General features: G+C 41.2%; 1 protein-coding gene across 5 annotated transcripts in view; it reads left to right on the top strand.

Annotated features, from left to right (window-relative positions):
- Positions 1–12500, top strand: part of ntrk3a (neurotrophic tyrosine kinase, receptor, type 3a) — a 290365-nt gene that overhangs the window by 104727 nt on the left and 173138 nt on the right. For all 5 annotated transcript variants that reach the window (XM_072663005.1, XM_072663007.1, XM_072663006.1 and 2 more), the window contains exon 4: positions 6163–6231. In XM_072663005.1, coding sequence (XP_072519106.1) covers positions 6163–6231 — 69 coding nt within the window. The remainder of the gene's footprint in view (positions 1–6162; positions 6232–12500) is intronic.

The raw sequence follows: 12500 nt of genomic DNA, 5'->3' as shown, positions 1-12500 counted from the left end.
TCCAGTCAGAGCTGGAGTTCTACAGTGGAGGTTCTAGATAAGCTCCCCCAGTCAGAGCTGGAGTTCTACAGTGGAGGTTCTAGATAAGCTCCTCCAGTCAGAGCTGTGGTTCTACAGTGGAGGTGAAGGGAAGCAGACGTCTGAAGCTCTAATAAAAGCTCCTCACAGAAAGTTCTTCACCTAATGGTGATGAAGACGCTGCCTGATGCCTGAGACACTGTTCTACCAGAGTTCTGAGAAGAGTTCGGCTCTAGAACCTGCTTAAAATCAGATCATTAAAATGGTGGAGGGATACATGCTGCAGGGTGTAGTGCAGCTACAGAAAGTAGTCCCTAAAGAAAACTGCATTAGTTGAGATTCTCTATTCACTGTTTTACCCTCATCATCATCATCATCATCATCGTTCCATATAAAACTCAGAAGACTCATGTAGCTGCACTGGTGAATTTGAATAAGAAATAAATTATGGGCTGTATCTGTGTTGTAGTCATGGCGACCGATGCCTGTTCCATTCACCACCACTGTAAAGACTCTACAGTGAAACCCAAACCCAGCTCATTTTAAACACTGATCTATGCAGAGGATTTTGGAAAACACACATCCAGCACAACAATATTTACACACTCTTAAATATGCATACACACCAATATACGTGTGTATTCATCCTGCTAACGAGCTGCCCCTGTTTTCTCCTCCTCCTAGCCCACCTTCATCCTGCTCTTCTCAGGATGAAGAGCAAAACGACAAAGTCTTCTCAAAGTCTGAGCCGTAATTGACTGTGTGTGTGTTAATGTGTGAGTGTGTGTGTGTGACAGTCTGAAGCGGAGTGTTTATTCCTCTGGGGACAGGAAGATTCCCACACTTCTCCGCTTTACAACACTCTATTTTCTGATTAATCCTGCCTGCTTTATCTCCTCTGGAGGTCTTTTCTCTCATCCATGAGTGATGTTCTCATTCTATTTACTGCCGCAAACGGGAATCACCACAAAGCAGAGCAACGTCTGAAGGTTCCTCTTCATTTAAACGCAAAAGAAATTTCCTAATAACGAGAATTTCATTTCTGTCAGCAAACAGCTTTTATAGTCTGTGATAAAAAAACGGCCCATTTTGTGCTGTTTTTAGAATCCAATTCCCACTGTAATCACCCTGCCCAGGCTCCGCCCACAAATGTGTTCCTTCACAGAGTGAATATTAATAACGCTCTAAATGTAGGTATTGTGATATACACTGAGGAGGAGGAGCTACAGTCTCTCATTAGGGTGAATATTAATAACGCTCTAAATGTAGGTATTGTAATATACACTGAGGAGGAGGAGCTACAGTCTCTCATTAGGGTGAATATTAATAACGCTCTAAATGTAGGTATTGTGATATACACTGAGGAGGCGGAGCTACAGTCTCTCATTAGGGTGAATATTAATAACGCTCTAAATGTAGGTATTGTGATATACACTGAGGAGGAGGAGCTACAGTCTCTCATTAGGGTGAATATTAATAACGCTCTAAATGTAGGTATTGTAATATACACTGAGGAGGAGGAGCTACAGTCTCTCATTAGGGTGAATATTAATAACGCTCTAAATGTAGATATTGTGATATACACTGAGGAGGCGGAGCTACAGTCTCTCATTAGGGTGAATATTAATAACACTCTAAATGTAGGTATTGTGATATACACTGAGGAGGCGGAGCTACAGTCTCTCAGTAGGGTGAATATTAATAACACTCTAAATGTAGGTATTGTGATATACACTGAGGAGGCGGAGCTACAGTCTCTCATTAGAGAGAGTTCTGTAATGCTTGTCCAGCTTCACAATGGTAGCTATAAGAACACACTGGAAAGGCAATTCTCACCGGCACAGAAGTCCTTGAGAGGACGTTTTCCATTCTCGGGTTTGTGATTATATTCAGCGTGGCGGCCGCCGTGGTCAGACAAACACCTCTGCCAGAGCTTTGTTGATTTAGGCTGGCTGATCACTAGACACCGTGTTTTAGCTCTCATTGTCCAGATGAACTGCTCTTTGTGTGCTGAAGAATCGTAATGCACAGGACAAGCGCTGAACCGGAGAGCATCCCTGTGGACTCTGCTTTAATAATCTCATTATCAGTTTAATGAGGTGATTAGAATGCGGAGGGCAGGCTGGGCGATAGCGGCGGGCTGGATTATTTTGTTGATTCTGTTTGAGTGTGTGAGTGTTTGTGTGTGTTTTGATGTTTTGCTGCTGTAGAGGTGCTGGGTTGGTTGGTGAAGGGGGGGGGTGTTAGTGAGTGGTTAGCCGTTAGCGTAGCGGAGGTTTCGCTCCCTGCCTCCCGCCTATACCAAGGGAAACAGGAGAACAGAGAAGGTGAGAGAATCCTTAGCTCATGGTTACCATGGAAACTAGCAGGCAGTGTGTTGCTGCCAGTGGAGATGCGGGCTATCAGGAGAAGCTCTTTAGCATTGGTCTCTGACACACACACACACACACACACATTAACCTCACACATTCATATATAAATACACACAATATGTCCAAATGTTTGTGGACATCTCTTTTACATTAAGTTGCACACATTGCTGACACACACACAATTGCTGACACACAGCAACACACACACTTGTCTAGTCCCTGTAGAGAAGTACTGCCAATAAAATAGGACTATCTGGAACAGGTACACATGCCAGGCGTGGGCTAGAGGGGTATTATAAAGCCCCCCAGCATTGAGGAGCTGTGGAGCAGTGGAAGAACTGTGTTCTCTGGAAGGATGGTGGTGGAGCTCCATCCAGTACTGTTGGGATGAGTTGGGTAGTTAGGGATGACTTGAGGTCATGATCATCCAGCATTCTGACCTCACTAACACACTTTTTGCTGATTGCAGTCAAATCCTTACAGCAATGCTCTTACAAAATCTACCCTAGTCTTCCCTAGACAGCAGAGACCAACTTGATTTCAGAAGAAACTATGAATGAGCAGGTGTCCCAATACTTTTGTCCATAAAGTGTATCTGGTCAAGAGCAGAAACCGGTCATTAATGAATGGGTAGAAAATGACAGGTGGGCTACAGCATCAGCAAGGTGGTGCTACAAGCGAGCGCTTAATGATAAACTGGCTGGCGAGACGATTGGACGTTTCAGCACCACGGACAGCCCCTCCACTCTGTTTGGCAGCTGCTTATTAATTGTAAGTGCCTGAGAGAGAATGCAGCAATCCTGCAGTTCGACGGCTTGGTAAATCTGAGGTGTGATGTCTCATTTGGAGCTGAAATATCTGCAGGGCGGTTTGTACTCAGCCATCTCCACAGTAAACTCATCTGTGTTAAATTAATTGCCGCTGAGTTTATCTGAAGGCACTGTGCCCAGAGAAAGCTGAGGCGATCTCGGAGGGACAGAGGCTGATCTCTGTTGAGAACACTACATGAGCAATTCTCGATTAAGACGAGTTAAGAAGTTAGACCAGTCTGAGAACCACAAAATGCCTTCAGAATAAATCCAGAATTTGGATTTATTAGAAACCTCTAGCCCTGTACAAATGGTCAGTTTCTGACCACAGAGCCAATCTTGTCTGGCTATCCTTGTAATAAACACTGGGAATCACGAAGTGCAGGTGAAGACCCGCTGGGTTGCTGCCGGTCAGTGTTATCAGTGAGAGAGGATGCTAAAGGGTTTAGGAGGTCAGAGACAGAAAGTCGGTGCAGCTGTGGTCATCTGGGTCCAAATACACACACACACACACACACACACACACACACACACACACACACTAGACTAGACTTCATTGATTATTTGTCAGCCAGTGCTGATGGAATGTAACCAGGCCAGGGTCGGCCTTTGTCTGATCAGAAGGGTTCGATGCAAATTGATGATAAGAAGGGTCCCCGGTTTGGGGGTCTGCATTACAAGACCCTCACAGTGATTGAATTAGTGGTTGGATTTAGAAAATGATTCTAGAGGGAATCTATCTATCTATACATATATCTTACATTGTATGTCCAAATATTTGTGGACACCCCTTCTAATGAATGCATTTGGCTGCTTTAAGCTGTAAAACTGCAAACATAGATGTGCACATGCACACACACAGCTTGTCTAGTGCTTGTTGATAAATTTTGCCAATGAAATTGCAAGAGCTGTGTCCTCTGGAATGATGGCGGTGGAGCTCCATCCAATACTTTTGAGATGAGTTGAGGAGTTAAGGGATGAGGTGGGATGGTGGTGATCATCATCATCCAACATCCTAACATCGCTGACTAGCTATTGTGACTGAATGCAATCAAATCCTCACAGCAATGCTCCTGCTCCAGAATCTAGTGGAAAGCCTTCTTCTTCTCTGGACAGTAGAGACAGTTACTCCAACAAAAGCAGGACCAGCTCTTTTTATACCCTCGATTTCAAACAATAAATTAGCAGGTGTCCAAATACTTTTATCTTATTTATCAGTTTGTCAGTTTTGTTTTATGATTTTTTGGCTTAATGATGTTGAAGTTTCACAAATATTAAACTATAAAACTACTGTATTAACCCTTCGAAAGCCGATGGTCTTCCAGTGGGCCGAAAATGTTATTATGGCCACTTTCTATTACTGAGGAATAGCTCCACCAGTTTGTACAGGAGTCCTTGTAGTTACTGAGTAATACTCCTTACATTTACATTTACTGCATTTAGCAGACGCTCTTCTCCAGAGCGACTTACAAAAGTGCTTTGCTATTTACCCAAGAAAAACCTCAGCTGGTTTAAATAGACTAATAATTCAAAGCTCCTCTAATCTTAGACTCTACTAAACACAAGTCAGTAAAGAGACCATAGTACTCTTCTCTTCGCCTGAGTACTCTCAGAAGAGGAGGGGGGTCTTCAGTCTGGGTTTGAGGACAGCGAGTGTTGGACTCTGCTGTTCGGACACCCAGGAAAAGTTCGTTTCACCACTTCGGTGCAGGACAGTAAAAAGTCTGGACGCTCGTCTTCCGTGGATCTTAAAGGATGGCGGGTCGAGCCGAGCCGTACTTGAAGCTGGAAGGGCTCTTGGTGCAGATTGGCTTTTGACCATTGCCTTATTGTGTGATGAGCCTTAGAGTGTGAAGGGGTTAAAAACAGTGGTAAAAAAGCTTTAGAATCAGACCAGAAAAGTGTTTTTAGCTGAGACTGAGTGCAAACTTGACTCTGAGTGAATTAGAAATATTATTATAATCGATTTTACACAAATACAGCGTTCCAGAGTCGATGGAGCTAAATCACCTCCTTCAAATCGATGCATCATGATGCACTGACCCTTTTTTTTACTTCCCTGGCGAATAAATTTGTGTGTGTGTGTTTGCAGAGTGGAGCTGAAAGATGAGCCCATCCCAAATGACGTCTCTTAAATATCACTCCAATGTCATTGTGGTTTCAGAGCATTGTGTTTGCTGGGAATAGAAAAAAAAGCGGCTGCATCTTATCACTTATTGCTTTTCATTTTCCACATGCCTTTTCCATTTATTATTTACTGGAGTCGTCCCTGCGGACTGCGCACAAACATCATTGCGAGGGCCTTTCACTGCTGTTTGAAGCTAATGCGTCTCAGGCTGTTGTGTTTTAAAGCTGCTTGCTGGAGACAGAGTCTTATCTGCTCTGCCTCTCCTCCAGCGGATTGAATTTACGGGCTTTTAGAACCCCGGCCTTCTCTGTCTCTATTTAATTTGTCGCCTTGAAAATGACCAAGTCTGCGCTTATTGGGTTGTTGGAGCTGCAGTCGGCCTCTCTGTGTTCATGTTCACGTCTTCAGTGTTTACTTCAACACCTTCCTGCAGACATTTGGGTTATATAGAAATAAATATAACAAAAACAACAAATCAGTCCTTTCATTAGTGTGAATATTAATAACGCTCTAAATGTAGGTATTGTGATATACACTGAGGAGGCGGAGCTACAGTCTCTCATTAGGGTGAATATATATTAATAACGCTCTAAATGTAGGTATTGTGATATACACTGAGGAGGAGGAGCTACAGTCTCTCATTAGGGTGAATATTAATAATGCTCTAAATGTAGGTATTGTGATATACACTGAGGAGGCGGAGCTACAGTCTCTCATTAGGGTGAATATTAATAACGCTCTAAATGTAGGTATTGTGATATACACTGAGGAGGCGGGGCTATAGTCTCTCATTGGAAATGCTTACCTCTCTCTCTCTCTCTCTTTTCCCCTGCAGAAACCTATCGCGGAACCCCCTGACCACTCTTTCCTGGCAGCTTTTCCAGCATCTGCAGCTTATTGATCTGTAAGTGGAACTTGCTCTTGTTTGGTTTTCACTTTTACAGTTTGCTTCACTTTCCCACATCGATTTTACTCTGTAATACTGTTTCCTATTATGTTCTCTTACATCACACACCTGTTGTGTCGGGCTGTTGTTTACTTTATAGCAGGGTTTTGCCCCTACGGTGGTGCTGTAGTCCACTTGCACTTCGTCAGTTCTTGCTTTTCTCAGCCTAAATCACCTCATTAGCTAATGAGTACGTCCTTCTGGAGCTGTAACAGGTTTTGCAGAGCTGGAAAAACCTGAACCTGTGCAGGTGAACAACAAGATCTTAACTGGCTCATAGCTTGTTTAGTAATTCTTGAGGAATTAAGGAATCGTTTGGGAGGATAATCCTATTTGATTCAATTATAGTAAATCACCCAAGACACGTTTGACTTTCTTGGCTTTGTACTGGTTCTGCAATACGGTTCTATGGTACTGAAACAGGTTCTTTGATGTAAGCATAGTAGATCCCACCAAAGCTTATTTAAAGAACCTCATAAAATAGTTTTTCAATTAAGTCTTTGAGTTGGTTCTTTGTGGTTCTATATATAACCACTGCCCTCACTAAACAGCTCCTGAAGAACCTTACATGTCCAAATGTTTGTGGACACCCCTTCTTCTAATGAACGCATTCAGCTAGTTTAAGTTGCACCCATTGCTGATGCAGATGTGCAAATGCACACACACACACAGCTTGTCTAGTCCCTGTAGATAAGTACTGCCAATAGAATAAGACTCTCTGGAGCAGATAAACATCATGAACCTACTGGCACCATGCTGCCTAATAATGCCAGGCGTGGGCTGGTAGAGGGGTATAAAGCCCCCCAGCATTGAGCTGTGGAGCAGTGGAAGAACTGTGTTCTCTGGAATGATGGTGGAGGAGCTCCATCCTGTACTTATAAATGAGATGAGTTGGGTAGTTGAGGGTGATGAGGTGAGGTGGTGATCATCATCCAACGTCCTGACCTCACTATCGCTCTTGTAACTGAATGCAATCAAATCCTCACAGCAATGCTTCTCCATAATCTAGTAAAAAGCCTTCTTCTCTGGACAGTAGAGACAGTTACTCCAACAAAAGCAGGATCAGCTCTTTGATTTCACCCTAGATTTCAGAAAAAACAGTGAATCAGCAGGTGTCCCAATACTTTTGTCCTTATAGTGTAGTAATGCTGTATCACTTGATGGACTGTGAATTGGTTCTCACCCCTTCCCTTTCCCCACACATTGCTCACTAACTGAACATAGAGTTCCAACAATTCTCTCACAGAGAACCAACAGTGTTCTACACTCTGTACAGAAGGTTCTATGAAGAACCAGCCAACTACTTTTTTGAGGTTTTCTATTATAGAAAATAATCGTTTTAATGAGGAAATGGGGGCATTTGAGTGTCCTGATGCTTCTTTTAGTTGTCATGGCTCTATATATAAACATTGTCTTTACTAAAGAACACTGATAGAACCCATTTTTGAACCCAACTTTTCAAGTGTTCTTTACTAATGAAGTGCTAACATCCAAAAGTTGACCACAGTTGCTGATGCTGTTTTTAGCCACACTCTTAAAAATAAGGGTGACACTGATGCCTCTTTCAAAAGGCGTTTTTATAAAGATTGATTTGTGTAAAAGAGATGAATAAAGCACAGAATCCTTTTGACGTTTAACCCTTTTTTCACAGCAGCCAGAAAAAATGCTAATTTAGCTGTTTTTGAGTCTCTCGGTTGATGTGTGCAGTTTTTCATCAGTAGTGTTGATGGAGTATATTTAGATGGATATGTGCTTGATGTGAATCCAGAGGCAGAGATGATTTCTGAGTTTATTTAGTGTTTATTTATGTTTAAATTATTGCTGCAGCTGTTTTATCTGAGCAGTCGTCTTTGTGGACAGGTGTGAATGGACTCTAACCTTCACCTTTCACCCCTCGTTCCTCACAACACTGCTAAAAGTATAAGATCCTTGAGGAACTTTTGGAGGTTCTTCAACTGGAAATTGTGGAGGAACCTCTTAAGGTGCGCTGAGGAACCTTGAAAAAAAAGAGATGCCTCCACAGTTTCCAACTGAAGAACCTTCAAGAATTAGGGATCTTATACATTTAAGAGTGTAGCAGCTCAACATTACTAACAGAGTACAACATTGCTAACAGAGAGCCAGCAGTGTCCTACAGTCTCAGCAAAAAGGGTTCAACCGTGTTGATGTTATATAGAACCCCTTTTTAAAGGTTCTTTAAATAACCATCTACTCCAGGAATAGGCACATTTAGCCATGGTTCTTTGAGACGTCTTGTTCTAACCCTTACCCTTACAGAAGAACGCTTGAAGAACCCTTTCTGAAGTGTAGCTGCTAATATACAAAAGTGGACCAGAGTTGCTGCTGCTGTTTTTAGCTACACTCTTAAAAACAAAGGTGGCACAAAGGGTTCTTTTCCTCAGAAGAATCACTTCCAAAGGTTCCTATTTTAAATAATCATTGTTGTAAATGAGATGTGCCAGTATAGCAGCTCAACAGCGTCTCAGCAGGGTTTCAGGGGTTCTACCCTCTAAACAAAAGGGTTCTATGCAAATGTTTGTTTGACTTATAGCAACAGTTTAAGTTTTAAAAGTTTGTGGACAAACGTTTAGCTACCTTAAGTTGCAGCCATTGCTGAAAGATTGTCTAGTCCACGTAAAGAAGTGTTGCCAATAGAATAGGACTCTAGAGCAGATAAACAAGTCAAGTCCAGCCAAGAGGCTTTAGTGAAAAACATGAACCTATTGCCAATTGACAAAATAATTGACATAATGCTTTGAGCTGTGGAGCAGTGGAAGAACTGTGTTCTCTGGATTGATGGTGGTGGAGCTCCATCCAGTACTTTTGGGATGAGTTGAGGTGGTGAGAACACAACATTGTGACCAAACTTACTAAACTTGTCGCTGAATGCAATCAAATGCAATCAATGCATCAGCAATGGTCCAAACTGCAGTAGAAAATCTTCTTCTCTGGACAGTAGAGACAGTTACTCCAACAAAAGCAGGATCTTTTAACACCTTTTGATTTCAGAAGAAGCCGTGAATGAAGGTGTCCCAATACTTTTGTCTATATATATATATATATAATAGTCATGTGAACATGGTTGTATATATATATATATATATATATATATATATATATATATATATATATATATATAATATAGAATTATGTCTTTATTCAGAAACCCTGGATGAACCTAATCTGATTTGATTATTTGATTATTTATTTAAAGATATTTAGAGTTATTTTCCAGTGGAATGGCTGCTACTGAAAGGTGTGTTGGTGTTTACAAAGCGAATCCACTAGCCGCTCTGAGCTTGCTGGGATTACGCAATCCCAAGCCGAGTGTAATGATGAGTGAAGTTATTACCTCAGTCCGACCCCCCAGTCTGAATTAACACACTCCACCAATCTGCTGAGTGCACAGGGCTTTTCACACTGTATATGTGTGTGTGTATATACAGTATATGTGTGTGTGTGTGTATTGATAGAAGAGTCTAAATGTGGTATTTTAAGCGCTGGAAACAGGACATCTCCTCAGAGGAGCAGATCCATCTCCTCTGCTGGGTTAGCATGTCCTTTATACACTCTCCAAGGATATAGGGACATTTAGAAGCCTTGTGAGAGAGGTCTGTGTCCTGACTGTACGCTAAAGACACTAAAGACAGTTTACTGTACCGCCCAGGTAGACTGCAGCCTCATAGGGTCTTAAGTAATGGATTAAGTAATGAATTCGCCACCAGGCACCATCCCCTACACACTGTTCTGGTGGGAAATTCATGACTTCATTTTAACGTCCACTAAATAATGTCTGGTTTTAAGAGGTAATTCCATGTGAACCTGGCCACTAGGGGTGCAATAGTGCGGTAGGGTATTCATGGTACAAATGTTACAAAAAGTGTTGTTGAGAACATACAGTATTAGCCGGATGAGTTGGGCGAGTACACTCTCAAATTCTCCTCTGTATTCTTATTTTCGTCTCGGTTTAGTGGCGGACTGGCGGCTATGTTGGCAAATTGTGATTAGACTGTGATTTGATAATAATAATAATTTTTGACAAATTAATTTTGTATTTTTTTGATAATATGGTTTATATTTGTTATCCCTGTGTTTTCATACCTATATCCAAAACAAGTGGATCCATTCCCCAACTCCCTGAGAATTAACTGCCCCTGGCTTTTAGGTGCCGAATTGCAAAACCCAGCTAAAGAAGCACTGTGTGAATAATGAGAAGGTCAGGTTGCTCATTTATTTGCGAGCAAGTTCACATTGTAAAAGTAGAGTTACTTAAGTTACGGAGATAATGGGAAATCATCATTCATTAACAAACTAGTTAATTAGGTACTTAGCTTACATAGCTTTTGAGAAACTCGCCCCAGAATATCACCTGTATAGTACCTGTATGAGAAGTATGAGATCCTTGGGGAACCTTTTGGGGGGTCTTTAATTTGAAGCTGTGGGGGAGTCTTTTAAGGTGCTTTGAGAATTCTTAGCCGTTGAGGAAAAGGTTTTTAGAAGAAAAGGGTTCTGGTACAAAAACTGCACCGCTCAGGACAGGAAGGCTCTCCAGTGTGTGATTAAGACTGCATAGTCAATTTCCGGAGCAGCCTCCCCCTCACTGCAGGACAGCTACAGGACCAGGGTCATCACAGGCCCACAGCATTATCAGGGACAGTGCACACCCTCAACACAGCCTCTTCACACTCCTCCTACCAGGCCGTTGCTACAGGAGTGTGAAGTTCAGGACAGTCAGACTGAAGAACAGTTTCTATCCACAGGCCATCAGGGTTCTGAACACCTCCTCCCTCTTTACACTCTGAACTGGCTGAACTCTGACATGCACCCATTAATATGTATGTAGATCACTGCTACTGTTTTACAAATACTGTACTTGCACAATGCACATGCACTTCACACTTTACAATAATAATAATAATAATAATAATAATAATAATAATAATAATAATAATTTTGAGTATTATTTAGAATGCACATGTACTTACTTTACTTAGTGTTTTTCTTATACTTAGCTTTACTTTAGTATATATATATATATATATATTTACTAATTTTTATACTTATTTTGTTTCTCTTCATTTATATTAATATTTATAAGATTATGTCAATAAATGGAAGAACTGCAAAGTAAGAATTTCATTGTAAAGTGTAACTGCTTGTTTCTGCTGTGCACATGACAATAAACTCTTAAACATGAACTTAAAGGTTCCTCAAAGCACCTTGAGAGGTTCCTCCTTCCACAATTAAGAAAACTAAGAACCTCTGAAAGCTCCTCAAGGATCTGATACGTTTGACAGTGTAGAGACTGTGAAATGGAAAAGTGTCAAACCTGACACTGAATACAAATGTGGTTCATTACACAACTCTAATCTATTTACTTTTATTATATTTGAAAACTGTAAAACTAAATCAGTTCTGAATTTATTATAATTGATCTAATTCTAGTTTCATCACATCTCACTTTTAAACGACCACCAGACAGTCTGGCCTCAGCCGTTAAAGACTAGTTGAGGTTTGATATTAATGAGGACCTGATCTCAGACTCAAATGGCCATGACTAGTCATAGTCCTGACTCCAGCCCCAGTCTGAGCGACTCTGTTTGATTGGCAGTGTGTTTTACATGCTACATGTTATTATAGCAGTCTGATTCTATATTAAACTCCGCTACGGAAGAAGTGCTTCACATCGTAACTCCTTCGTACTAAGCTCTGAACTCTGAGGCTGACAACTTGATTAGCTCTTTGCTAAAAAGAAATCTCCAAACTTACTTGTAGGCATTTGGGCTTTTAGTGCAGCTGTCAGTCACGAGTGGGGCTGAATAAATTGGCTTCACCTGCAGTGATGGGGTCGCTGGAGTATGCCATCATTTCCATTATGGATGTCAGACCCTACCCCCCTACTTTAAAAACATGACAGTCTCATGTTGACTGTGTAACTGCCTTACTGCAGATGAACATATGTCCTCACTTTTACACTAATATGTTATTATTATTATTAATAATAATAATAATAATAATAATCATAATTTGTATAGTTTTTATAGTATTTCCTATAAGCACCTTGCTACCCCTTTGCTGCAGTAACACTGTAAATTCCCCCTCTGTGGGACTATTATAGGATTATTATATCTAATTTTGTTATATGTTTTGGATCTAATGGATCAGAGCAGATCCAACCATCTTTTCTCTTTTGGTTCTCTTAAAACCAGATCCGGCTCAGATCCTTA

This window comes from Salminus brasiliensis, chromosome 19, assembly GCF_030463535.1.
Source record: "Salminus brasiliensis chromosome 19, fSalBra1.hap2, whole genome shotgun sequence".
Taxonomy (NCBI): domain Eukaryota; kingdom Metazoa; phylum Chordata; class Actinopteri; order Characiformes; family Bryconidae; genus Salminus; species Salminus brasiliensis.
Note: the sequence above shows the minus strand (reverse complement) of the source record. Positions and strands in the feature narration are given on the sequence as shown.